Source organism: Chiloscyllium punctatum, chromosome 19 (genome assembly GCF_047496795.1).
Source record: "Chiloscyllium punctatum isolate Juve2018m chromosome 19, sChiPun1.3, whole genome shotgun sequence".
In the NCBI taxonomy this organism is placed as follows: Eukaryota; Metazoa; Chordata; class Chondrichthyes; order Orectolobiformes; family Hemiscylliidae; genus Chiloscyllium; species Chiloscyllium punctatum.
Window position 1 is genome coordinate 96573622 of NC_092757.1, and position 27953 is coordinate 96601574.

The following is a 27953-nucleotide window of genomic DNA, read 5'->3' on the forward strand; positions in this document are numbered from 1 at the left end:
TGAAGATTATCATTCAACGATTTCTGACACTTAGTTATTTAATGAATTTCAAACAGTTCAATGTATTTTTACAAACACTTGGCAGACTCTAACTGTGAGGAGGCAGCACTGCCAGTTCCATCTGTAGCTCTCGAGTATAGTTTCAGTAACAATGCTCCTTAAGTTGACGGAGTTGTATCTGATGGGTTTCCCTGGGATTGGTTGTGATCCTGAGCCTGGGTGGAGACATCACTTGGTTGGTCGAGGATCCCGTCACTCTCTGCGATACAGTTTGGGAGACCTAGCAAACTGGCTTGGAAGAGTCTGTAGGCAGGACTTCATTGCCCTCAACTCTATCACCATCTCATGTTCAGCCCCACAGTGGAGCAAAAGCAGGTTCTCAGCCTGTTCAGTAACACTTAACGCTTCATCGACAACATGTCTACAAATGAAAGGAAGAAAGAGTCAGGCTGGGCAGAGGAGAGTCTTTGCGTATGAGTGAGTGCAAGACTGAAAGATTGTCCAAGTGTGAGGATGAGGGTGTGAGGAAGTGTGTCTGTGTGAGACAGAGACAGCGCACAAGAGCAAGAGAGTGAGTGAAAGTACATGTGAGAGATACTGAGAGTTTGAGACTGCGTGTGTAAGCGTGAGAGAGTGAGGTTGAGACTGTGTGTGTACGAGTGAGAGTATGTGTGTAAAAAAGTGAGAATGAATGAGTGTTAGGTGGATGTGGCAGGAGGGAGATAGGATGTCACTGTTACTCTTGGGCTGCCCATTCCTCCCCAGTCTGTGCCCATTACACTGCAGTGTGAGCTATTTCAGTGCCCAGATTTACCCATTGAAGAGAATCTGTGCCAGTTTGAAGAGCTCTTTGCCAAGTTCCACACTCTGGGCTCCATACTGAATCTGCACCAACTCCTTGCTCTTCCTCATGTGCCGAGCAGCAACTAGCCAATCACCTGCAGGAACAGAATTAGCCCAAATCAGTAAAATTGAGGGAGGATCACTGGCACAGACAGGGGAACTCTCAGTCCAGCAACCATCCACCCAACAGACACAAATATCCCGAATCAGCAAACATCCCCAAACCCTCTCCCCACTATCCCGATAACACTCCAACAAAACCCCTCCCAGACCCGACACTCGCTCTCCACTATCCTGCAACAAGTTCAACACACTTCCTCATCACAATCCCTGCCTAAGGAGGCCCCTATCCTCCCCGCTCCATCCAGCCCCAGTGCTTCCCAGCTTCACACAGCAGTCAGAGGGACTGCCCTCACCTCGGGAAGCATGAGTCTGTGCCAGGCAGTCCTCGATTTCTCCTTGCAATGGGTGTTGGCCAGACACGAGGGTGCAAGCTAACTGCTGACATTCAGAAAGCAACCGAAGGGCTTTATCTGGGAGAAGAAAGGAAACTGGTAAAACCCAGCACAATCACAGAATCCAAACGAAACACGCTTCCCCACTTCCCATTGTCACTGGCTTAAATAACAACTGCTCGCTGGTAATTGATCACCAGCCCAAATGCCTGGTCACTGCATTCAGGTGCTTGGTCAGTCACTGCTAGTCCAATGCTCAGATGCCCGGTTAGTACTGGTCAGTCACTACTGAATATCATGTCCAGATGCCCGGTCAGTACTGGCCTGTGCCCAGATGCCCGGTCAGTCCTGGTCATTGTACCTGGATGCTGAGTACTCAGGTGCCTGGCAAACCCAATCTGGTCTCTCACTTTCTTCACTTGTTGGAAGAGGGCTTGTTTGGAGACAATGAGACGACAGGAGCTGTTTAAGCACGTGCAATGAGCCTCCTTCGAATCCTGCAAAGAACAAGACTGATTGAGGCAGACTGCAAAGGGAATGGTGACATCATCACCAAATGTCTTCTAGTGCAGTGGGACCTTGTGGAGTTAGCTCCAGCCAACCAGTGTTTTCTTAAAACTTGTCGGGGCCACTAGGTGATGAGCTAGGAATGATGCCCTCTGATGGAATTTGCTTTACGAAGTCCTGGGTAGTGCAGCAGGAGAGATGGTCAGTAAACAGAAAACCAATAACTCAGTGCCAGCACAACTACTTGTCTTCTCCTCACCTGTAACTCAACCCCACAATAAGAGCAGAGGAATTGGCCAAGCAGAGAGTCCATTCCAACCTTCCCCTCCTCACGAACACATGCAGTGCACTGACAGTGAAAGAAATACTGCGATCTCAGGGCCTGCTGTCGCTCCCTCACTGCCATCCGGCTCCAGTGCGGCCCTGGAATCAGCAGAGAGACAGTTGAAGCCAACACAATACACAGTGAGCACTGCTGGGGAAGGGGAAACAGAGAGAAGGGGGAAGACAGAGCAAAGGGACACACATATTGGAGAGGAGATGGAAAGAATGGGGAAAGCACCTGAGAATTGCAAGCAGGTGTAAACCACTTGGGCCCTCGAGCCTGTTCTGCCATTCGATCAAATCAAGGCTGATCTCACTGTAACCTCAAACCCACATTCCTACCTTTCACCTTCTCACTTAACAAGATCCCATCCACTTGAATAAAAGCAAAACCCTGGATGCTGGAAATCTGAATCAAATTCAGAGACTGCTGGAGAAACTTAGCAGGTTTGGCAGGAAGTGTGGAGAGAGAAAAACAGCTAATGTTTTGAGTCTCATTCAAGTTTTCCTCAGAACCTGTCCGCCTCCGTCTGCCTTAAAAATATTCACAGAAGCTGCACCCAACACCTTTCCAGGAAGAGAGTTCCAAAGACTCATGACGCTACCAGAAAAAGTTTCTCCTCATTTCGGTCCCATTGGTCACCTCATGCTTTTTAACAATGACTTCTCGTTCTAAATTCCCTCAAAGGGATGGCGATGGCCTAGTGGCATAATCATTGGATTGTTAATCCAGAGACACAGGTAATGTTTTGGGAACTAGGGCTCAAATTTTACCCCCAGCAGATGGCAGAATTTGAATAGAATAAAAATCTGGAATTAAGAATCTAATGATGACCACAAATTTGTGGTCGATTGTCAGAAAAAAACAATCAGGTTCGCTAATGTCCTTTAGAGAAGGAAACTGCCATCCTTACCTGGTCTGGCCTACATGCCATTCCAGACCTACAGCCAATGTGGTTGGCTCTCATCTGCCAAATAATTACTGGCCTGACCAGTGACACCTTCATCCTGTGAATGAATGAAATAAAAAGACAGAACATTCTTTCTTACATCCTCCTGCCAATACTCTTCAGGAGCTTATACATCAAACAAATCGCCTCTTACTCCTCTAAACTCTGGTGGATATAAGCCTAGACGTTTCCTCATAACATATGCCCATTCCAGGTATTAGTCTGAACTTTCTCTAAACCGCTTCCAATACATGTACATTCTTCCTGAAATACAGTGACTGGTACTCTACAGAGTACTCCAGATGTGGTCCCAGCAGTGCCCTGTATACCTGAAGGCCAACCTCCCTACTCTTGGATTCAATTCCCCTCACGATAAATGATAACATTCTATTTCCCAATTACTTGCTGGACTAAACTTTGCAATTGATATACATGGACACCCAAATTGTTCTGTATCGAGCTCTGCAATCTCTCACCATTTAGAGGTTTCCTTTTATTCTGCCAAAAACAATTCTACATCTTCCCACATTATACTCTATTTACTACATCTTCATACACTCATTTAACGTATTCAGTATCTTTTTATATTACTGCCCTAACCCCACTCGGAACTGACTTTCCAACCTGTGTGTTGTGAAAGTAGAAAAGGTGAGGGCAGGGAGAAGTCCGAGAGGGGGAGCTATGGAGGGATAGAGCTGACTGTTGGAGTTACCATAGCAGTGTAGCACTTCCTGGCCTGCTGCAATGTACTGGGAGGCTCTCACAATGATGGTGGTGTTGTGGAATGTGATACTAGTGTTGGGTTCACAGGAATGGTTCAGCAGACTGACTGTACAATAGAAGGCAGTCGCAATTCTGACCTCTTCCATCTCTGCCACATGGGAATGTCCGCCTCCTGCAACAAGAACAAGTGCTTTAAGCTAGGAATCCACAGCAGGAAGTGAGCTTGCAGTCACAAAGTCAAAGTAAAGCTGTAGGATCACCAGGCACAAGCAGCTGCACAGGACCCTTGGCAATGATCTCTTTAAGCTGCATGGCCAATTGTTATGAAGATGTGGGTGTACTGTACCTTTAAGAAAGTTAAAAGCTAGCAAAAACTACCTGACAGCACCAAGTGTTCAGAAAAAAAGATACAATGTCACATGTGCTCCAGTTACTGGGGTAACTAGGGTAGCTGGTTGCCTGGAAATGACAAAACAGATTCAAATTAGGCCAATCAGTTTAAATTATACCACAAAAAATACCAAAGTCCAATCCAGTTTGTATTAGTATATTGACAATGTGAAAAGCCAATGACACAATCCGATCCTTTGGGGGTATAAGACAAGGGAAAATTGAACAGTTGAGAAGAGAACCGCCAAGCTACCAGCATGTAAAGACTGCCTGAAAAATAGCTCTCTTAAAGGTACCTTTATTGATCAGTAACCTGTGCAGCAGAATCCCCAAGAACAAGTCAGGATTACAGAGAAAACCGAAAGCCACCTGGTTTTGAGATTAGAAGTTTTGTTTTGTAAATTGTAATCGGGGCTTTATCGGGCTAGTATTATAGAAGGGAATGTAAAAGATAGGTTGGACAGGAGTTGTAAATAGTTGTTAGTTAATTATTCTTTGTTATACTTTAAGTAATAAAGTTGTTAATTTTTACTTGTTCTTGACCTCTTGAATTTTCACAGATTACCGCATGAGATAAATCTTTTCTGTGTTGCAGGTTTTAAATTAGCAGAGGGGTTCACCCAGTGTAGTAACACAAGCAACCACATGGAAAGTCCGGGGATGCTGACTGGCATCCGGACAGATTGATTGCGGGCTCTGGAAGCTGCTGCAGTGGCAGGAAAAATAAGAGGGAATGGAGATCCTTTGGCAATCACACCGGATCACGCACTGCCCACGGCACCATTATACACACTTGGCATCAGTAAGGGATTATAGGCTGGTTTTTGGACCTGTCCGTTTCAAGGTGCCGACTGTCATTATAACCTTGAACCATGGTCTGAATGGAGAGTCAGAAAGAGGGTGTCTTCTTGGGTACAAGGATCAGAAATCAGATGACAGACACCGAAGCTCACTGACAAAAGAAACAAAGGGACAGTAAAAATCAACCTGTCATGTAGTGAGTGGTTAGGGTCTGGAATGGGCTTCAACTGAGCCTTTCAAAAGAGAACTGAATAACTAGTTCAGGTTTTGCAGCAGTCAGGGGCCGGGGAAGAGGTAGTACGTACATCGCTCCTTCAGAAAGCCAGCATAGATACCACTGACTGACCAACCCCCTCATGTTCTGTAACCATTCTCTGATTCAATGCAGAGTACAACCAGGGCCAGGAATCTCCCTGGTCCATATAGCTTGCTCCCACACTGGCTAGGCAGTACACTCTCATACAAATCCCATTCATGGTGTCAGTTTACACAAAACATAGAATTGTACAGGCCCTTTGGCCAATGTTCTGCCGAGCATTTATCCTAATTTAATATCAGCCCCCAATTTACTGCCATCCACGTGCTTGGCCAGCAGTCGCTTAAATGTAAATATTGTCACTGACTCTCCTCCCACTGCTGGCAGTGCATTCCACATACCCACCACTCTCTGTGCAAATAACCTACCTCTGACATCTCCCCTGTACCTTCCTTCCCCTTGTGACAGCCATTTCTGCCCTGGGGAAAGGTCTCTGGCTGTCTACTCTACCTATGCCTCTCATTACCTTGTACACCTCTATCAAATCACCTCTCTTCCTTCTTCTCTCCAATGAGAAAAGCCCTAGCTCACTCAACCTCTCTGCAGAAGACCTGTCCTCCAGTCCAGGCAGCATCCTGGTAAATCTCCTCTGCACCCTCTCTAAAGAATCTACTTCCTTCCAATAACGAAGCGACTGGAACAGGACACAATATTCCAAGTGTGGTCTAACCAGGGTTTTATAGAGCTGCAACAAAACTTTGTGGCTCTTAACCTCAATCCCCCGTTAATGGAAGCCAAAACACTATATGCCTTCTTAACAACCCTATCAACTTGGGACGCAACTTTGAGGGATCTATGTATGTGTACCCCAAGATCCTGCTGTTCCTCCACACTGCCAATAATCCTGATTTTAACCCTGTATTCAGCATTCAAATTTGACCTTCCAAAATGAATCACTTTGCATTTATCCTGGTTAAACTCCATTTGCCACTTCTCAGCCCAGCTCTGCATCCTGTCAATGGCTTGTTGTAGCCTGTAACAGTCCTCGACACTATCTACAACACCACCGACCTTTGTGTCATCAGCAAACTTACTAACCCACCTTTACACTTCTTCATCCGAGTCATTTATAAAACCTACAGACAGCAGAGGCCCAAGAACAGATCCCTGTGGGACACCACTGGTCAGTGAACTCCAGGCCAAATACTTTCCATCCACTACAACTCGCTGTCTTCTTTCGGCCAGTCAGTTCTGTATCTAAACAGCCAAGTTTCCCTGTATCCCAAGCCTCCTAACTTTTTGAAAGAGCCTACCATCAGGAACCTTATCAAATGCCTTCCTGAAATCCATATACATCACTGACTGCTCGGCCTTCGTTAACTTGTCTCATCACATCCTCCAAGAACTCAATAAGACTTGCGATGCATGAACTGCCCCTCACAAAGCTATGATGACTATCTTTAATCAAACTATGTTTTTCCAATCCTTTCCAGTACCTTGCTTACCACAGACGTAAGACTGACTGATCTGTAATCCCAGGGATTTCCCTATTCCCTTTCGTGAAGGGAATACCTCCCCTCCAATCATCAAGTCCTCCTTCCGTGGAGAATGAGGCTGCAACAATCATCGCCAGAGGTGCAGCAATCTCATTCCTCACTTCTCATAGTAACTATGGATATATCTGGTCCTGCCCTGGGGCCTTATCTATCTTGATGTTTCCCAGAATTTCCAGCACATCCACTTCCTTAATATCAGGTTTGCTCACTGAGCTGGAAGGTTCATCTCCAGACGTTTCGTCACCTACAAGGTAACATCTTCAGTGGGCCTCTGGGCAAAGCACTGTTGATAATTCCTGCTTTCTATTTATATATTTGGGTTTCTCTGGGTTGGTGACATCATTTCCTGCGGTCACATCATTTCCTGTGGTGACATAATTTCCTGTTCCTTTTCTCAGGCGATGGTAGTTGGGGTCGAACACTGTGTGTTTGTTGGAATGCCATGCTTCTAGGAATTCTCATGCGTGTCTCTGTTTGGCTTGTCCTAGGATGGATGTGTTGTCCCAGTCGAAGTGGTGTCCTTCCTTATCTGTATGTAAGGATACTAGTGAGAGGGGGTCATGTCTTTTTGTGGCTAGTTGATGTTCATGTATCGAATTAGACCCCATCTACCACTCCCTAAGAAAAAGAACAGGAAGTGACAGCACCACAGGAGATGATGTCACCACTAGAAATGACATCACCAACCCAAAGAAACCCAAACATATAAACAGAAAGCAGGAATTATCAACATTGCTTTGCCTGGAGGCCCACAGAAGATGTTTCCTAGTAGGTGACGAAACGTCTGGAGATGAACTTTCCAGCTCAGCGAGCAAACCTACATCCTTCACCTTAGCATTTCTTGCCTGTCTCAGTGGGACAAAGTTATCCAACACTCGCCACAAGTGCTCCTTAAACTGCCTCCATATTTCTGTTGTGTATTCCCCGTAGAACAACTGCTCCCAATTTATACTCCACAGCTCCTGTCTAATAGCAGTATAATTTCCCCTCCCCTAATTAAATACCTTCCCCTACTGTCTGTTCCGAGCTCTCTCCATGGCTATGGTAAAGGTGAGGCAGTTGTGATCACTGTCCCAGAAATAGTCCCACTGAGCGATCTGCCATCTGGCATGCCTCATTGCCTAGCACCAAATCCAATACGGCCTCACCCCCCCCAGTTGGCCGAGCTACATATTGAGTCAGCAATCCTTCCTGGATACACCTGACAAAAATCAGATCCATCCAGACCATCTGCACTAAGAAGGTTCCCATCAATATCGGGGAAGTTGAAGTCACCCGTAACAACAACCGTTACAGCTGCACCGTTCCAAGATCTGCTGTCCAACCTGTTCTTCCATCACTTTGCTGCTATTGGGGGGGGGGGGGTCTATAGAAAAAACCCAATCAAGTGACTGCTTCTTTCCTGTTACTGACTTCCACCCCCATGCTGACTCAGTAGACAAACCCTCCTCGACAAGCTGCTTTTCTGAAGCTGTGATGCCCTTTCTAACAGTGCTACTCCCCCTCCTCTTTTACCCCCTCCCTGTTCTTTTTAAAAGATCTAAACCCCGGAACATCCAGTAACCAATCCCACCCTGTGAAATCCATGATTCCATTACAGCAGGCTCTCGGGCCATCCTGTACCCTGGTACATACCTGTGACTCTGACTGCAGTGATAGCCTGAGCATTACACACCAGCTGGAGGTGGTGTCGGAGCAATGCCACTCCCAGTGTCCTCAGTCCCTGGCCTTGGGCAATAATTGCAGGCTGCTCCAGCTTGTCACTCACCAGCTGTGACTCCAGCCCCATTCGCCTGATCTCCTGGCACACAGCTGCTGCAGTAAGACCACAGATGAAGCGGTGCTCTGGTGTTTGCAATCTGGTGTGGGTCAGGAGACTGTGGATCATCTGGTAACGGCTCTGAGCATCCCTGGGCATCCCATTGCCAACCTCTGACATCCCAGAAAAACAACTGCTCAGTTCCACTTTGTGGTCTGGATTGTGCCTCACGCTGCATTCACCAATTGACCTTTGGTCAGCTCCACTCTCCAATTTTTCTGTTCCCTGTATCTCCTGTATACCTGCCAGCAGCACAGTGCGGAGTGCAAGCTGGGTGAATGTGCCCAGTGCCAACAGGAATCCCCCAAGTCTGCATTCCAGCCAGTGATACTGATTCCAGGCATTCTCTCGACACAGCTCACTGCAGTAACTGCTGAAGCTACAGGTCAGGCAGGGCACAGGGAGCTCAGTCCACTCAAGGCAGTGGTGACAGTACATATCTTCATTGGAGAAAGGCTCTCTTCTGGCTCCTTCTGGGATCAGCACAGCTGCAAAGGCTTTCTCCTGGAGCAGGACCTCTCCTGGCCTCAGCTCCTCCGTTGCTACCAAATGGCGGCCCCGGGAACTGTCAGAGCGCACGGCGATGGACGGAGATATTTCGCACAGAGTTCCTGAGGTCTTTGTCTGTCCATGGGGGGCCCCTCCTGTTGTGGGCTGGCTCTGGATCCTGGCTCTCCCTCTGCCTCTTGCATTAAGGTGTTCTTTGCTGCAGAGGTCAGAGGCTCCATCGGCTTGGCCAAGACGCTGTAAGCAGGCTGTGCGGCGTGCCAGGATTTTATGTAGCAGCTCATGGGGATAATTGTGTCCCTGAGCTCTCTCAATATCCACCAGACATTCCTGAATAGAGACGGGGGGAAAACTCATTGGTCAGTGTTTTCAAGGACAGAGCCAAAAATCACCCTCTATCTGACTCTTACCCTAACTGCCCCAATTTGCCCCCAACACCCACCCTCCCTAACACCCTCAGCTCATCTCCCCTCTCCGACTACCCCACCCCAAATCCCTCAGCCAACTCCCCCATTCCAACTTCCTCAGTCTGACTCCCACCACCCCAATGCCCTCAGCCCACCTCCACCCCCCGACCCTGACTCCCTTAGTCCAACCCCCCACCCCCACCCCCCCAACCTGCACACAGTCCAACTGCCTCAGCCAGATTCCATCACACCATCCCCATGAATATTGACTGTGTGCCCAACTTCTCCCGAGCTGAGGAGGGCTGCCTGTGACTTGCTTGGTATCGCTGTAGCTGGTACAGTGCTGCTGAGCGGTTGGCATAGAGCAGTGCAGCCTGGGAGGAGTGTGTGGAGCTATGGTGAAGTCCCTGAAAACAGAGAGAGAGAGAGGGAGAGCCTGTCAGAGGGCACAACACAAGAAGCAGGCAGTAAGTAATAAATGCCCGCGCACCACACAGGAGAATGGGCTCAGAACTGGAAAATGGGGCTAAGACACCGAGTTTAAGGATCAGTTTGGGCTCAAAGAAGCCCCCTGGAGTGTGAATCCAGCCTGGGATCGCCAGTCTGTTCAAGATTGAATCCAGGGGTCACCAACTTGGACAAGAGTGTCCTGACCAATGACTGTAGGTTGAGAGTTGGGGAGCAGGTTAATAGTATCCAAATGTACCTTTGAATACAAGGCAACAGCGTGAGCATAGTCCTTCAGCTTGAACTGTGCATTCCCCCGCTGCTTGAATTCCAGTTCAACTGCGGGATCTTTCCGTGTCGAGTACTGCGCACTCAGCTGGGCGAAAATGGCCATTTCCTTCAAACTGGTCAGAACAATAATTACGTTAACCTTTTCATTGCCAGATGTAACCATATTGTTCCATCATTACAGCACAACCCCTAACTCACCAACAAAAGAATACAGCAGATATACACACACCATCCTCCCACCCGCCCCAAACCCCCACCCAAGACCATAAGCTGCAGCTGGCCCACTGAGTTACCTCTGCCATTCAGAGAGACCATGGCTGATTTGATAATCTTCAGTTCCACTTTCCTGCCATTTCCCCACAATCCTTGATTCCCTGATTGATTAAAATCTGTTATCACTGAATCATGGAATCCCGAGTGAGGAAGGTCATCCAGGCCAGCAATCCCACAATGCCCCATACTGATCCTCCAAAGATGCTCCTTCCCAGGCATCCCCCTCGTCGCTCAAGCAATGTATCCCTGAAACTCGACATTTCTCATGGCTAAACTTAGTCTGCAGATTTCTGGACACTATAGGGAATTTGGTGTGGCAATCCACCTAACTTGCACATCTTTGGTCTGTGAGAAGAAACCAGAGTACCCGGATCAAACCCACACAGACACAGGAAGAACAAACACACTCCACACCGACAGCTGCCCAAGGCTGGAATGGAATCCATGTCCCTGGCGCTGTGATGCAGCAGTGCTAACCACTGAGCCACCGTGCTGCCCATATCCCAGACTGGAATATACTTAATGACCCCAGCCTGATCAATCACCTGCGGTGAAGAATTACACAGATTCTGACAGAAGAAACCCCTTCTCAGCTCTGCTTAAATGTGTGACTCCTTATTCTCAGATTCAGTCCTAAACACTCCCACAGGGGGAACAACCTGTCTGCATCTACACTGTCAAGTCTTCTAATAAGCTTGTATGTTTCAACAAGGTCATCTCTCATTTTTCAAAACTCCAATAGGTACAGACCCAACGTACTTAACTGCTCCTCACAAGAGGATCCATACCTGGTATTAAAGTAGTGAACCTTCCCTGGACTGACTTAATGCCAGTCTATCTTTCTTTAGATAAGGGCCCCAAAAGTGGTCACAGTATTCTGGGTGTGGTCTGATGAGTGCTTTGAATAATTTTAGCAAAACCTCCTTACTTTATATTTTGTTCCCTTTCAGAAAGGACCAACAGTCCATTTGCATACCCTAATACTTAAGCTGAATACTAGCTTCTTGTAATTCAAATGATTCTTGATGGGCCAAAGAATTGTTGTTGAGTCAATTGGCGTGGAGGCAAAACAAACAGCAAATGAAAGAGACATTGCTAGGAGTAGTGTACAGAACCCCAATCAGCTCCCACACTATAGGAAAGGGTAGAAATCAACACATAATAGGAGCACGTAAAAGAATATAGCAATGATAATGGGTGACTTTAATCTTCAGGTCGATTAGGTTAATTAAGTTGAAAAGGGTGGCTATGACAACAAATTCTGCACTAGGGATAGTTTGCTAGAGCAATGTGTCATGGAGCTAACCAGGGAACAGGCTGTCTTCTATCTGCTAATAGGGAGTGAGGCAGGTTTAATAAATGACCTCTAAGTAAAACGTCACCAACACTTCATCCAGACACTCACTGATAATGTTACCTAGTATGGTGACGAAATGCCTGAAAAACCTTCCAGCTCAGTGAACAAACTTACATCCAGAACCTCAACCTGAGCTACAAATCTTCTCAAAACTCACTAGTCATCCTCTCCCCACAGCTCAAATCATTGTAAATCTTTTCTGAACCCTTTCAGGTTTTGCAACATCCTTCCGATAGGAAAGAGACCAGAATTGCACGCAATATTCCAACAGTGGCCTAACCAATATCCTGTACAGCCGCACATGACCTCCAACTCTCATGCTCAATGGTCTGACCAATAAAACAAAGCATCATCAACAAACTAAACAACATCTTCACAATCCTATCTACTTATGATCCTACTTTCAATGAATTATGAACCTGCCCTCTAAGGTCCCTTGATAGAATTTAATATTCTGTTTGAGAGTGAGAAACTTGGGTAGGAAACAACTGTGTTTAAGTCAAAGGGAATTATAATAGAGTTCGCTCTAGTGAACTGGATGGATAGAATAGCAGGAATGGCAGTGCACGAGCCAGGCCAAAAATATAAGGAGGGAATTCATGACTCTCAGCAAAATTACATTTCAGCAAGGAGGAAAGATTCGAAGAGAGAGAGTCCAAGTCTCCAGAATAATATAGATGGATTAGTTAGATGGTCTGAACAGTGGCAAATGGTATTTAATCCTGAAAAGTGAGAGGTGATGCAGTTGGGAAGGATTAACAAGGCAAGGGAGTAAATGTTGAATGATAGGAACCTAGGAAGCATAGAGGATCAGAGGGACTTTAGTGTGCATGTCCATAGCTCCTTGAAGGTAGCAGGACAGGTGGATGGGGTGGTTAAAGCATATGAGATACTTACCTTTGTTAATTAAAGTACTAAATACAACAGCAAGGAACTGTATAATACATTGGTTAGGCCACAGCTGAAACACCAGGGGTACAGTAAGGCATGGACCAAATGTAGGTAAATGAGCAAAGCACGGTTTTGTTTGTTGGTTATGATACATGTTTTGGGCAGAAGGGCCTGTTTCTACGCTGTATGATTAATGAACACTGGAGAAAGTGACGACTGCAGATGCTGGAAATCAGTATTGAGAGTGTGGTGCTGGAGAAGCACAGGTTTGGCAGCATCTGAGGAGCATGAGAATCGATGTTTCGAGCATAAGCCCTTCACCAGGAGGTGATGCCTCTTCCAAGGATGTCTACCTTGAAGAAGTTCTCCCCCTCTCTCTCTCCAAACAATGATTCTCTTTGCAGACCCTCCGCTCCACAACAGCAACCATGTTCCACCACCCACCCCCTTCCTACAGTCAGCCCTGCCTCAGCTTAGAGCCACAGTCTCCAGGACCTGCAGCTGCTCTCCATCCTCAGGAGAACAAACACACCCCAACAAGCGGGGTTTCTGGTCATCGACCAGCTGACGGTAGCTTCACAGTCTCTCCCTCTCTCTCCCTCTCTCCCGGTTAACTCCCTGAATCTGACCAGATTCACCCCCCCCCCCCCCCGAGCAGAGCCAGGCCATTCGGCCCGCTGACTCTATTCTAGATGAGAGAGTACAGTAGGTCAGGCAGCATCTGAGGAGCAGGAGAATGGCCGTTTCGGTTTAGTTGGTGATGAAGGGTCACTCTCCGGCCCCTCGGACCTTGTGAAGAGGGTCCCGTTACTCAGACACTGACCGGAGGAAGCGGCCGCACACCCTCAGGGTATCCGCCAGCCCCGAACTCTGCTCCAACTGACGCCGCTCCCGGGCTCCCATCTCCCGCCAGCGATCGCCACAAAACCGCCGCCATTCCATCTCCATCCGGGCCTCACTGACCCGGAAACACTCTGCCCCGCGCCCGCCCCGCCCACCGGAAGTGACGTCAACAGCACCGCCCGCGCGGAATACCATCACACACACACTATTGGCAACAAGCCCCAGGAGTGTGGGGGTAACATTGGGGCATGGGAGGGGTGGGGTCAGGGAGAGGGAGAGGGAGAGGGAGAGGGGGTGGGGTCAGGGGAGAGGGTCAGGGAGAGAGGGTCAGGGAGAGCGGGTCAGGGAGTGGGGTCAAGGGATAGGATCAGGGAGTGGGGGATGAGGTCAGGGTCAGGGAGTGGGGGTCAGGGAGAGGGAGTGGGGGTCAGGGAGAGGGGGTGGGGTCAGGGAGAGGGGGTGGGGTCAGGGAGAGGTCAGGGGATAGGGGCAGGGAGAGGGGGTGGGGGCAGGGAGAGGGGGTGGGGTCAGGGAGAGGGGGTGGGGTCAGGGAGAGGGGGTGGGGTCAGGGAGAGGTCAGGGAATAGGGGCAGGGAGAGGGGGTGGGGGCAGGGAGAGGGGGTGGGGTCAGGGAGAGGTCAGGGGATAGGGACAGGGAGAGGGGGTGGGGTCAGGGAGAGGTCAGGGGATAGGGGCAGGGAGAGGGGGTGGGGTCAGGGGATAGGATCAGGGAGAGGGGGTGGGGTCAGGGAATAGGGGCAGGGAGAGGGGGTGGGGTCAGGGAGAGGGTGGGGTCGGGGAGAGGGGGTGGGGTCGGGGAGAGGGGGGTGGGGTCGGGGAGAGGGTAGGGTCAGAGGGTAGGGTCAGGGGGTGGGGTCAGGGAATAGGATCAGGGAGTGGGGGGTGGGGTCAGGGGATAGGATCAGGGAGTGAGGGTGGGGATAATTAGTGAGGGTGGGGATAATTAGTGAAGGGGGGTGGGGTCAGACTTGAATAAGGTTTCGTATTGTTCCTTTGTGAAATTGGACACAAACTAATCATTTAGTCTGTATGAGTGAGACAGCCTAGAAGACATGTTAAATCAAACTGAAAATGGTATCTTTTATGCAAATATTACATTACTTTTATTTATCATGAACGTGTCACCCACAGTGGGTCAGAATAATCTACAGGTGTAAAACAATTTATTATCAAGCAAAAAGGTTACTAATAACCAGAGGAGTGTATGAAATGCTAATCACAGTCAATACCACTGTTGATGCACACTCCAAAATCAGGCTCCAGTATAGATCCTTACACAGCAACAGATTCACCAGACTCCTGCTGATGTTCCCTGCTTGGTTATGAACTGTTTGCTGCCCCAAAGTCTCAATATCCGTGCAACTTCAGTAGATCCAGGAGTAGAAGGTTGGAGCTCCAGGAATAAACAAGACAAATGCACCATGCGAGGGACGGAATGCAAGGGATGGGCAGCCAACAGTGCTTGTACACATATACACAGGACAGGACGATAGAGGGCGGCTTCCCCATCTTGCACCAGGCATATAGCAGTATAAAGGTCAAACTTCAAACGGGAATCGCTGTGTGATGTTTTCTTCATCTTGATTTTATTTTGGTCAATTGTCTCGAGTTGAAGGATTCCGAGGGTCCGAACATAGGATCTCTACACATCAGTGGAATAGTAAAGGGTATTTCGCTTGAGTTCAGTGATGGAGATTGGGGGATGCTGCAAGTAATATAACAGAACCTGCACCTATGAGAATACAAACAGTGTTAATGCCCATAGCGAGATCCTCCAACCCCCACCCCACAGTATTCTCCCCTTGTCCCAATGGTATCCCCTCCAGCCATTAACATCAATCTGCCACCAATATTTCTCAGTCGAGGGTGTGGTACTGGAAAAGCACAGCAGGTCAGGCAGCATCCGAGTAGCATGAGAATCAACGTTTCAGGCATGAGCCCTTCTGCAGCTCAGATGCTGCCTGACCTGTTGTGCTTTTCCAGCATCCCACACTCAACTCTGCCCTCCAGCATCTGCAGTCCTTTCTCCTAACCAATATTTCTCAGTCAGGCCTTAGTCCATGTTTTTGTGGCTATATTGCCCTGTGTCTCCGAATGGTCGTCCTCAATGCAGCAGGCCCTTGTCCCACTTCCTTCCCAAGGGCGGTTTAAGGATAGGCAACAAATGCTGCTCTGGCCATCTTATCGTCCAACAGGTTTAATTGGAAGCACTAGCTTTTGGAGCACCACTCTTTCATCAGGGGATAACCACCCATTTAAGGAGCGGCGCTCTGAAAGCTAGTGTGCTTCCAATTAAGCCTGTTGGACTATAAGATGGTGTTGTGTGATTTGTAACTTTGTACAACCCAGTCCAACACCGGCATCGCCGAATCATAGTCTGGCCATGACAGTCTGGCCATGACAGGAACAGAACAAAATAAAAGATGGCACTTTGTGCAGCTTCTGATCGACACACACCTTGGGCCGAGGGCCAGTTGCAGGTTTCTGACTGGATCTCTCTCACTCCCTGCAGCTTCTTCCCCTTAAGCTGTTGTTCCATTCCAGCTCTGACCACTCAGTCAAGTGTCTGAGGGCAGATCAGGCTCAGGGAAGCTGTTAACTGCCAGAAGAAGGAAGGATACAAGCAAGGCACTGAGACCAAGTTGTAGCTCCAACTCTGATGACCGCAGTTCAGACCACTTCCTTCCACTGAGACCAGCTGAACCTAGGAATTGCTAGCTTCCCACATGCTCCTGTCCACAGGTGGCCAAGCTCGGAGACTGTGCAGGGGCTGAGTGAATGGACTGTACCTGTGCCATGACTTCATGAGACCAGATATCGGACACAATGTTGGCATGCACTTTGTGTTCTGTTTCTGATGGTCTGAGCAGGGTGGGACCAAACACTGTTGCCAGATTGTGTACAGACATTTTATTCACAGGTTCCTTCTCTGCAACCCTGGGATGGAAAAAGAGAATAGGAGTGTAAACTTGCAGAGGACATACAAACTGATTGTGAAAGCTTTGATACATATGTGAACAGAACAATTAGTGAAGACAAATGTAGGTCCCTCACAGTCTGTATATGATTAGGTTCCCGACAGTGTGGAAACAGGCCCTTCGGCCCAACAAGTCCACACCGACCCTCTGAAGAGTAATCCACCCAGACCCAACAGGGGAAGTTATAAAAGGAAACAATGTAATGGCAGAGTTAAATTAAATAACTTCATAAGATATAGGAACAGAATTCATTCAGGCCATCAAGTCTGCCCCACTAGTCAGTGTGATCATAGCTGATCGGATAATCCTCAACTCCGCTTTCCTGCCTTGTTCCTGCCTTCTATTGGCCTCCAAATAGTTCAAGGGATGTAGAGGAAAGGAAAACAAAAATGATTCTGAATAGGAGAGAGGGTAACAGGGTAGTTGTTATATGGGACTTTAACTTTCCAAATATTGACTGGAAATACTATAGTTTTCGATGGGTCAGTTTTTGTCCAAAATGTGCAGGATGGTTTCCTGACAGTACATAGACAAGCCAACAAGGGGCAAGGCCACATTTGATTTGGTACTGGGTAATGAAGCTGGCCAGTTTTAGATTTGGAGGTAGGTGAGCACTTTGATGATAGTGACAACAATTTGGTTATGTTTACTTTAGCGATGGGAAGGGATAGGTATATAACACAGGGTAAGAGTTATTGCTGGGGGAAAGGCAATTACAATGCCATTAGGCAAGATTTAGGATGCATAGAATGGGGGAGGAAACTGCAGGGGATGGGCACAATTGAAATGTGGAACTTATTCAAGGAACAACTACTGCACATCCTTGATAAATATGTACCTGTCAGGCAGGGAGGAAGTGATTGAGCGAGGGAGCCGTGGTTTACTAAAGAAGTTGAATCTCTTGTCAAGAGGAAGAAGGCAGCTTATGTTCAGATGAAATGTGAAGGCTTAGTTAGGGCACTTTGGAGTTACAAACTAGCAGGAAAGACCTAAAGAAAGAGCCAAGAAAAGCCAGGAGGGACATGAGAAGTCATTGGCAGGTAGGATCAGGGTAAACCCTAAGGCTTTCTATAGGTATATCAGGAAAAAAAGAATGACTAGAGAAAGATTGGGACCAATCAAGGATTGTAAGAGGAAGTTGTGTGTGGAGTCGGAGGAGATAGGGGAAGCACTAAATTAATATTTTTCGTCAGTATTCATATTGGAAACAGACAATGTAGTCGAGGAGAATACGGAGATACAGGCTACTAAACTAGACCAGATTGAGGTTCACAAAGAGGAGATGTTAGCAATTCTGGAAAGTATGAAAATAGATAAGTCCCCTGGGTCGGATGGGATTTATCCTAGGATTCTCTGGGAAGCCTGGGAGGAGATTGCAGAGCCTTTGATATTGATCTTTTTTCCGTCATTGTCTACAGGAATAGTACCAGAAGACTGGAGGATAGCAAATGTCCCCTTGTTCAAGAAGAGGAGTAGAGACAACCCTGGCAATTATAGACCAGTGAGCCTGACTTCAGTTGTAGGTAAGTTTTGGAAAATGTTATAAGAGTTAGAATATCTAATCATTGAGAAAGGAGTAAGTTGATTAAGGATAGCCAACATAGTTTTGTAAAGTGTAGGTCCTGCCTCACAAACCTTACTGAGTTTTTTTTTAAGAAGGTGATCAAACAGGTGAATGAAAGTAAAGTGGTTGATGTGGTGTGTATGGATTTCAGTAAGGCGTTTAATAAAGTTCCCCAAGGTAGGCTATTGTACAAAATACGGAGGCATGGGATTAGGGTGATTTAGCAGTTTGGATCAGAAATTGGCGAGCTGAAAGACGACAGAGGGTGGTGGTTGATGGGAAACATTAATCCTGGAGTTCAGTTACTAGTGGTGTACCGCAAGGATCTGTTTTGGGGACAGTGCTGTTTGTCATTTTTATAAATGACTGAGATGAGGGTGTAGAGAGATGGGTTAGTGTCATCCACAAATTTACTAAGGTTGGTGGTATTGTCGATAGTGCTGAATGATGTTGCAGGTTACACAGGGACATAGGCAAGCCGCAGAGCTGGGCTGAGAGATGACAAATGGAGTTTAATGCAGAAAAGTGTGAAGTGATTCACTTTGGAAGGAGCAACAGGAGTGCAGGGTACTGGGCTAATGGTAAGATTCTTGGCAGAGTAGATGAGCAGAGAGATCTCGGTGTCCATGTACATAAATCCCTGAAAGTTGCCACCCAGGTTAATAGGGTTGTTAAGAAGGCATATGGTGTATTAGCTTTTATTGGTAGAGGGATTGAGTTTCAGAGCCATGAGGGCATGTTGTAGTTGTACAAAACCGGTGCAGCTGCATTTGGAGTATTGTGTACAGTTCTGGTCACTGCATTATAGGAAGGATGTGGAAACTTTGGAGAAGTTTACAGGAGATTTTCTAGGATGTTTCCTGGTATGGAGGGAAGGTCTTATGAGGAAAGGCTGAGGGACTTGGGGGTGTTTTTGTAAGAGAGAAGAAGATCGAGAGGTGACTTAATTGAGACATACAAGATAGGGGCGGCACGGTGGCACAGTGGTTAGCACTGCTGCCTCACAGCGCCAGAGACCTGGGTTCAATTCCCACCTCAGGCGACTGACTGTGTGGAGTTTACACGTTCTCCCCGTGTCTGCGTGGGTTTCCTCCGGGTGCTCCGGTTTCCTCCCACAGTCACAAAGATGTGTAGGTTAGGTGAATTGGTCATGCTAAATTGCCCATAGTGTGAGGTAAAGGGGTAAATGTTGGGGAATGGGTGGGTTACGCTTCGGCGGGTCGGTGTGGACTTGTTGGGCTGAAGGGCCTGTTTCCACACTGTAAGTAATCTAATCTAATCTAATAATCAGAGGGTTAGATAGGGTGGACAGGGAGAGCCCTTTTTCCTCGGGTAGTGATGGCTAGCACAAAGGGACATAGCTTTAAATTGAGGGGTGATAGATATAATACAGATGTCACAGAGTAGTAGGAACATGGAATGCACTGCCTGCAACTGTTGTAGATTCGCCAACTTTAAGGGTATTTAATAGAACGGTGTAGGTTAGATGGGCTTCAGATTGATTCCATAGGTCGGCACCACATCGAGGGCTGAAGGGCCTGTTCTGTGCTGTAATGTTCTATGTTCCCCATACCCTCTATTCTTCTACTGATTAACCATCTATCTATCTCAGTCATGAATACACCTAATGACCCAGCCTCAACTGTTGTCTGCAGTAAAGAAATTCCCTCAAAGAGAAATTCGTTTTCATCTCTATCTTAAATGTTTGACCCCAAGTCTGAAATGATGCTCTCTGGTCTGAGACTGTCTCACAAGGGGAAACAACTTCTCTGCATCTACCCTGTCAAACCTTCCAAGAATCTTGTATGTTTCAATAAGGTTGCCTTTCATTCTTCTAAACTTCAATCAGCACAGGCACAACCAACTCAATCTCTCATCATACGACGGTCCATCCACACTCAGGATTAGCCAAATGAACTTTCTCTGGACTCAGCCTATCTTTCCTTTGATAGGAATCCAAGTATTCCAACTGTGACCTGACCATTGCTGTGGACAGCTTTAGCAAAGCCGCATTACTTTTATTCCATTGCCTTTGAAAGAAAGGCCAATATTCCAATTGCCTTCCCTATTACCCATTGAAATTGGATGCTAGCTTTCTGTGATTCATGGACAAGGACTTCCAATCACTCTGCTCCATTCTCTGGTGCCATCTTAGTGTACAAAAGACAGGATTAAGAACGGAAGCAGCAATAAAAGAAACATTAAAAGAAATGTCCAGATCACTCCTCAAAGCCACAAAGTCCATCCTTCAGCCTACGAAAACCTCTCCAATCTCTATTAGTTAGCCAATCATCTATCCATGTTAATTTAATGTACCACCTTCAAAACCATGGAGTCTTATCTTCCTAAGTAGCCTAATGTGTGGTACCTTATCTAATATCTTCTGAAAATTCAAATATATTCCATCCACTGTTTCCCCTTTACCTCCTCGAAGAACTGAAATTTTTCAGGTATAATTTCCCCTTCATGAAACCACACTGACTCTGCTTGATCAGATTAGGTGTTTCTCAATGTTCTGCTGCTACACCCTTTATAATTCACACCACCATGTTCCCACTAACATATGTTAAGCTAACTGGTCTATAGTCACCTGTTTTTTGTCTCTTTTCAAATAAAGGTGTTACATTGGTGGTTTTCCTATCCTATGGGATGTTTCCAAAAATCTAAGGATTCTTGTAAGATTACAAGAAAACATCCATAATCTCTGTAGCTACTTTTTTTCATATCCCAGTTTGCATCCGATCATATCTGGAGATTTATCAGCCTTCAGGCCCATTTGTTTCCCTCACACTTCTCTTGTGATAGCTATTGTATATATTACCTTGGTTCCTTTGCCCCTTGACTATTTAGTAATTTTGGAATGCTATCAGCCTACTGTGAAGACAACACAACGTTGTGTAGGAGAGTGAGCTGTGAGGAGGATGCAGTGAGACTTCAGTGTGATGTGGACAGGTTGAGTGAGTGAGCAGCTGCAGTATAATGTGGATAAATGTGAGGGTATCCACATGGGGAGCAAGAACGTGATGGTGGATTATCTGAATGGCAATAGATTAGGAAAGGATGGGGACTGGGATGATTACAACGTAAGGCAGGGTGGACTGCGAGGGAGGGAATGGGAAGATGGGGGCGTGAGGGTGAGACTGCGAGGGTGGGGGTGAAAGGGAGGGGTTGGGAGGGTGGGATTGCAAAGTAGTAGGATGTGGTGCCAGATGTTTGGTGCAGTGGAGGGTGGTGCAGCAGCAGTTGTGTGGATGTTTGAGTTGGGTATATAAAGCCCTGGCTGTGAGCTGGGCCAATGTAATCTCTGCCTCTGAAGGACCAGCTTCTATCGTCTGTTACATTGCAGTGGTCCCTGGGGACCACACAGGCCACTCTGAGAGCATGTGAATTCTCTACCTTTTTAGATGATCGAGCAGGAAGAGCAGAGTGCTGAAATTGGGCTCTGGCAGTGAACGTAGTAAGTGTAACATACAGTTCTCCTTGGCTGCTGGGTCCGATAATGCTAGCACAGAGAGAAACAGCAGTTAAGACAACAACAGGCCTCAGCCATTAACTCCGGACAAAACAATACATTGTAGTTAACCCTGATGTGTCTGTCTCTGATCGACAACCAGGAACAGTGAGAAACTCAATTGCAACAGTATCACTGCAAAACCAAATCCAGCCAAGATGGGGGACAGCCGCACTGTCGGAGATTGGTGCTGAGGGAGAGTCGCACTGTCGGAGGGTCAGTGCTGAGGGAGAGTCGAACTTCGGAGGGTCAGTGCTGAGGGAGAGTCGCACTGTCGGAGGGTCAGTGCTGAGGGAGCGCCGCACTGTCGGAGGGTCAGTGCTGAGGGAGAGCCGCACTGTCGGAGGGTCAGTGCTGAGGGAGTTTGTGCTTCAACTGACTTTTTAAACTGAGTTTGCATGTGTCCACGCAGAAAAAGGTCAATTATGTCACTATTCTCAGGTGGATAGTGGGACTACGTTTCTTGGCTAATCTTTATCCCTCAATGACAGCATCTGGTCATAATCATATTGCTGTTTGTGGCAACTTGCTGTTCTTCATTTTTGCTTCAGGACATCCTGAGACTGTGATAAGGATCCAGAACTGCAATTTCTCCCTACTTGTGGCATTTACTAGTTCTGCAATTGAGAAGTCTGTTTTTGCAGTGTGTAAATGGTGTAGCTGGTGTTGAGGTTTGTGTTCTGGTTACACATGTTCCTGTGGTACATGTGTTGCAACGTTGCCATATTGTGAAGTTGCTGTGTTCTATGAGATGGTTTTGTTGCAGTATTCACTGTTGTGGTTTTGTTCCTTGTTGCAGTGTTAAGATGATGGATGTTACACTGCTGTGTGTTGTGGTGTTGCAGTACTGCCACATGCCATGTTGTGATATCACAGTGTTCCATATTCCAACATTTTAGGTGTTCCTTGTTGCAAGATTGCAGTGTTTCACAATGTCCATTTATACTATTCCGTATTGCACGGTTCTCAATTGCAGTGTTGCAGCATTCCATGTCATGATGTTACAGTGTTTCATGTTGCTAAGCTTTCTTTTGGTGCATTCAGTGCTGTGATTTTGCCCTGTAGCATATTGAGCTATTTCTATATTCAATTCCAATGTTGCAGCATTCAAGATTGCATTGTTCTTCACTGAACTGTTGCAGTGCTTTGTCTTGCGGCATTGCAATGTGATGCCTGTCACTGTTGCCCTGGTCCCTGTCACAGTGTTTGATGCTGGATGGCGCAGTGTTCTTATATGACTCACCAATCCCTTCCACAAATGCTGGGTAGAGTCTGTCGGTAAGAAGTGGTTCTGGTAATTCTCTGAAATACAGCTTCAGTGTCCCGGCAATGGCGTTAATGTCCATGTCACTTAACATCACCAGCACATCCTTGGTATCTGCAAGGAGAAGGCTATTTGGTCAGACAGCATGTGACTGTGCGTTATACATGATCCCAGGAAGTCAGCCTCGAATTAACAAACTCCAAGCAACAGCTGGAATACACTCAGTTCCTGATGATGTCAGCAGTTCAACATTCGCGATGCTTTTAGGGAGCATCTACTTTCTACAAGCACCACAGGAAGGGCTGAGCCAACTGCCTGTGGTCTGCCGTGTACAATGTATCCTGACCCAAAACACCCCCATGCAAAACAAAATGTGCTCTAATCAATCCGAGATGTTATAGGTGTGCGGTGGAATTTCAGCATGTTGGGTAATCAGGTTGACACTGTCACTTACTCATATCAAATGCAGATTTCAGGGTCTGAATGTCTGTGGCTACTCCAGACACCCGATAGATCCCCACTTCCTCAATCCCTCGTTTTTCTACCTCCTCGATGCACTGACGGACGATATAGGGAACCTTTGAGCGTTCCCTCCTGAAACCAACACAGACGGCCATCAAAACCTCAACATATCTGGACATTGGAGACAGTTGGTCAGTGACAGGGCCTGCGGCCAGTCAGTTACAAGGTTTCTACAGAACAGAAGTCAGTCCCATTGAAGAGGACATGTGAGGTCCGGGTGTGTCCCTGCAGTGGACCAAGGAAGGAGAGGACTTACTTTGTGACAACGTTAATTTTCACACCAAACACTCCGCTCTGCTTTTTTGATGGGGTTCGTTTCAGACTCAGATCACGGCTGGTGAATTTCATCGATAACTCCACTTCAATCTGAACACACAGAAACAACTATTCACTATAGTAACAAATTGCAGCCATTCCCACCCTGCTAGCATCCCCAGACTTAGCCAATCAGGACCAATGTTTCATCCCTGACCATTAGTGTGGAGTCTGGACCAGGATAGCTCAGCACTGCAGTAAGTGATGGCCTCAGTTGGAGTGTGACCTGATTCTTCTGAACAGATTTCCACCAGCTCTCCATAGGCTGGCTGGTCAGGTTTTAACACCAGTCCCTCGCATTCCTGAGGTACAGATTCCACACTGTTAGTATCTGTGACTCCCTTCAAACACACACACACCCCTACATGTACACATACTTGCACGCACACGTGCACACACACACATTTGTACAGAGATGCACACGTGTGCACACAGACTGCACTCTTCAAAGGTTCTCAATCCCTGCATGAACAAACTCACCCCATTCATTCCGATGATTGTAGTCTGCCAGTTTCTGCTTTGGGCTGTGCGTGTGTCCAGCTGTGAGAGAAGAGAAACAATGAATGTGGGAAAAGGGAAGGTTTTTATTATCCCTGCTCTCCAACTGGGAGAGGCAGAATTCAGTCAGGTCCTGAAAACCACAGAATTGTAGGAATACATCAAGCTGGAGAGTGCCCTGCCATCATTCCCAGGCCAAGTGCCAAGCTGCAAGCAGAGGCATCTGCTTGATCTAAACAGCCACCTCACAGTGTCCCGCTGACTGATGCCTCACTGCCGGCTCCTGGGCAGTGTGCCCTCTTCTTTCTTTATTGTACACACACCTCGAAGATCCATGCATAACAAAGACTTGCAGAACCCAGAGTCAATGCTGTGATTCACGTCAGTAAGCCTAACATGCCGACAGAGACATGGGGACCGAGCGAGGCAGAGAGAGATATGAACTGAGTGAGGCACAGCTAACTGGGTCAGCAAGATGATTCTCCTAATAACGGAGTTACTCTTTGGTCTCATAGTTCTACTTTTGTCTGTTATAGTGTGTTCTGAGTGACCATCTGTAGTCTATTTGTGCTAAGTCTGAGGATGTGAAACTCCAAGATACAAGAGGGAAAATCCAACCAGTTGGTTTTGAATCCCACGTGTTATTGTGTAAATGTGTGTGTAGATTTGGTCAGCTCTCCAGTGTTTCTGCCAGACATTGTCAGTACCTGGATTCTGGATTAGTGGTGCTGGAAGAGCACAGCAGTTCAGGCAGCATCCGAGGAACAGTAAAATCGACGCTTCGGGCAAAAGCCCTTCATCAGGAATAAAGGCAGTGAGCCTGAAGCGTGGAGAGATAAGCTAGAGGAGGGTGGGGGTGGGGAGAGAGTAGCATAGAGTACAATAGGTGAGTGGGGGAGGGGATGAAGGTGATAGGTCAAGGAGGAGAGGGTGGAGTGGATAGGTGGAAAAGGAGATAGGCAGGTAGGATAAGTCCGGACAAGTCATGGGGACAGTGCTGAGTTGGAAGTTTAGAACTAGGGTGAGGTAGGGGAAGGGGAAATGAGGAAACTGTTGAAGTCCACATTGATGCCCTGGGGTTGAAGTGTTCCGAGGCGGAAGATGAGGCGTTCTTCCTCCAGGCGTCTGGTGGTGAGGGAGCAGCGGTGAAGGAGGCCCAGGACCTCCATGTCCTCAGCAGAGTGAGAGGGGGAGTTGAAATGTTGGGCCATAGGGTGGTGTGGTTGATTGGTGCGGGTGTCCCGGAGATGTTCCCGAAAGCGCTCTGCTAGGAGGCGTCCAGTCTTCCCAATGTAGAGGAGACCGCATCGGGAGCAACGGATACAATAAATGATATTAGTGGATGTGCAGGTAAAACTTTGATGGATGTGGAAGGCTCCTTTAGGGCCTTGGATAGAGGTGAGGGAGGAGGTGTGGGCACAGGTTTTACAGTTCCTGCGGTGGCAGGGGAAAGTGCCAGGATGGGAGGGTGGGTCGTAGGGGGGCGTGGACCTGACCAGGTAGTCACGGAGGGAACGGTCTTTGCGGAAGGCGGAACTGCATTGGCGCCACCTCATGCTCCCGCGAGGAGGTTGAGCAATTCATCAACTTCACCAACACATTCCACCCTGACCTTAAATTTACCTGGACCATCTCTGACATCTCCCTCCCCTTCCTGGACCTCTCCATCTCCATTAATGACGACCGACTTGACACTGACATTTTTTACAAACCCACCGACTCCCACAGCTACCTAGATTACACCTCTTCCCACCCTATCTCTTGCAAAAATGCCATCCCGTATTCCCAATTCCTCCGCCTCCGCCGGATCTGCTCCCAGGAGGACCAGTTCCACCACAGAACACACCAGATGGCCTCCTTCTTTAGAGACCGCAATTTCCCTTCCCACGTGGTTAAAGATGCCCTCCAACACATCTCGTTCACATCCCGCACCTCCGCCCTCAGACCCCACCCCTCCAACCGTAACAAGGACAGAACCCCCTGGTGCTCATCTACCACCCTACAAACCTTCGCATAAACCAAATCATCCGCCGACATTTCCACCACCTCCAAAGAGACCTCACTACCAGGGATATATTTCCCTCCCCACCCCTTTCCGCCTTCCGCAAAGACCATTCCCTCTGTGACTACCTGGTCAGGTCCACGCCCCCCTACGACCCACCCTCCCATCCTGGCACTTTCCCCTGCCACCGCAGGAACTGTAAAACCTGTGCCCACACCTCCTCCCTCACCTCTATCCAAGGCCCTAAAGGAGCCTTCCACATCCATCAAAGTTTTACCTGCACATCCACTAATATCATTTATTGTATCCGTTGCTCCCGATGCAGTCTCCTCTACACTGGGGAGACTGGGCGCATCCTAGCAGAGCGCTTTAGGGAACATCTCCGGGACACCCGCACCAATCAACCACACCGCCCCGTGGCCCAACATTTCAACTCCCCCTCCCACTCTGCCGAGGACATGGAGGTCCTGGGCCTCCTTCACCACCGCTCCCTCACCACCAGACGCCTGGAGGAAGAACGCCTCATCTTCCGCCTCGGAACACTTCAACCCCAGGGCATCAATGTGGACTTCAACAGTTTCCTCATATCCCCTTCCCCACCTCACCCTAGTTTCAAACTTCCAGCTCAGCACTGTCCCCATGACTTGTCTGGACTTGTCCTACCTGCCTATCTCCTTTTCCACCTATCCACTCCACCCTCCCCTCCTTGACCTATCACCTTCATCTCCTCCCCCACTCACCTATTGTACTCTATGCTACTTTCTCCCCACCCCCACCCTTCTCTAGCTTATTTCTCCATCCTTCAGGCTCTCTGCCTTTATTGCTAATGAAGGGCTTTTACCTGAAACATCGATTTTGCTGCTCCTCGATGCTGCCTGAACTGCTGTGCTCTTCCAGCACCACTAATCCAGAATCAGGTTTCCAGCATCTGCAGTCATTGTTTTTACCCAATGTCAGTACCTGCCTGCTCCCAGCTGTCTGCAATCCCAACCACCCCCACGTGGATGTCCAGGGTCTGAGCAATACACAGACTTAGCTGTCAGCTGTCTCCTCACAGAGCCAGTCTCTCCAAGTTTAACTTGGCTGTAGTTTGTTCATGGCTCTTGGTGCAAACACCCCAACAGTGCAGCACTGTTTCACTCACAGCTCTTATAAGCTACAATTATGTCGTGCAAAATCCAGAAACCTTCACAGAGTCTCCAAACATTTACTCTGAAGCAGCCAATCCTGCCTGTGACTGAGATGGTGTTGCAGCAGCCCCCGGCCCGAGCCAACAGGGAGACACCCAACGGAGGGCAACACTCATTTCCCCCCACTCCAGAAACCAGTGTTCCTGAGGCCAACTCTGTGTTCGAGTGAAGGGAGCCTTGTGCTCTATTTGGCTCAGGGTTGACTGTGTAGGAGAGGCAGGGAGTGTGGTGAAAGGACAGCAATGGACCAAACGGTGATACAGGCTACAGCAGGAGAATTGGGGATGAACATTTGGGAAGGGGGAGTGAGCAAGGATTGAAGAAAAGGTAGTGAGGGACTATTGAGCAAGAGACTGGATTGGCTGCAGAGCCCAGGTTTAACTTTACACACACTGTATTATCAGATGGTTTGGGCTCTGCCACAGACACCTACTGACACCGTTCCTGT

At 47.8% G+C, this 27953-nt stretch overlaps 2 protein-coding genes across 9 annotated transcripts in view; both read right to left on the reverse strand.

Moving 5' to 3' along the window:
- Positions 1-20: 20 nt before the first annotated feature.
- smyd4 (SET and MYND domain containing 4) lies at positions 21-13761 on the reverse strand. 4 transcript variants are annotated; one of them, XM_072590116.1, is made up of 10 exons: positions 13621-13761; positions 10245-10389; positions 9856-9945; positions 8441-9461; positions 3792-3974; positions 2065-2228; positions 1660-1795; positions 1260-1376; positions 815-938; positions 21-421 (listed from the first exon to the last, which is right to left on the reverse strand). In XM_072590116.1, the coding sequence occupies exons 1-10, from the start codon at positions 13743-13745 to the stop codon at positions 253-255; spliced, it is 2274 nt and encodes a 757-aa protein (XP_072446217.1). In that variant the 5' UTR covers positions 13746-13761; the 3' UTR covers positions 21-252. The 4 variants fall into 4 exon arrangements, with proteins under 4 accessions (XP_072446217.1, XP_072446219.1, XP_072446218.1 ...); XM_072590118.1 differs by lacking the exon at positions 3792-3974; XM_072590117.1 differs by lacking the exon at positions 1260-1376.
- A 975-nt stretch (positions 13762-14736) lies between these two features.
- The window catches only part of abr (ABR activator of RhoGEF and GTPase), a 119201-nt gene continuing 105984 nt past the window's right edge, over positions 14737-27953 (reverse strand). For all 5 annotated transcript variants that reach the window (XM_072590121.1, XM_072590122.1, XM_072590123.1 and 2 more), the window contains 7 exons: positions 24296-24355; positions 23757-23866; positions 23433-23572; positions 22958-23092; positions 21600-21705; positions 16451-16598; positions 14737-15393 (listed from right to left, as the gene is read on the reverse strand). In XM_072590121.1, the coding sequence (XP_072446222.1) occupies positions 15304-15393; positions 16451-16598; positions 21600-21705; positions 22958-23092; positions 23433-23572; positions 23757-23866; positions 24296-24355 (789 nt within the window). In that variant the 3' untranslated portion in view covers positions 14737-15303. The remainder of the gene's footprint in view (positions 15394-16450; positions 16599-21599; positions 21706-22957; positions 23093-23432; positions 23573-23756; positions 23867-24295; positions 24356-27953) is intronic.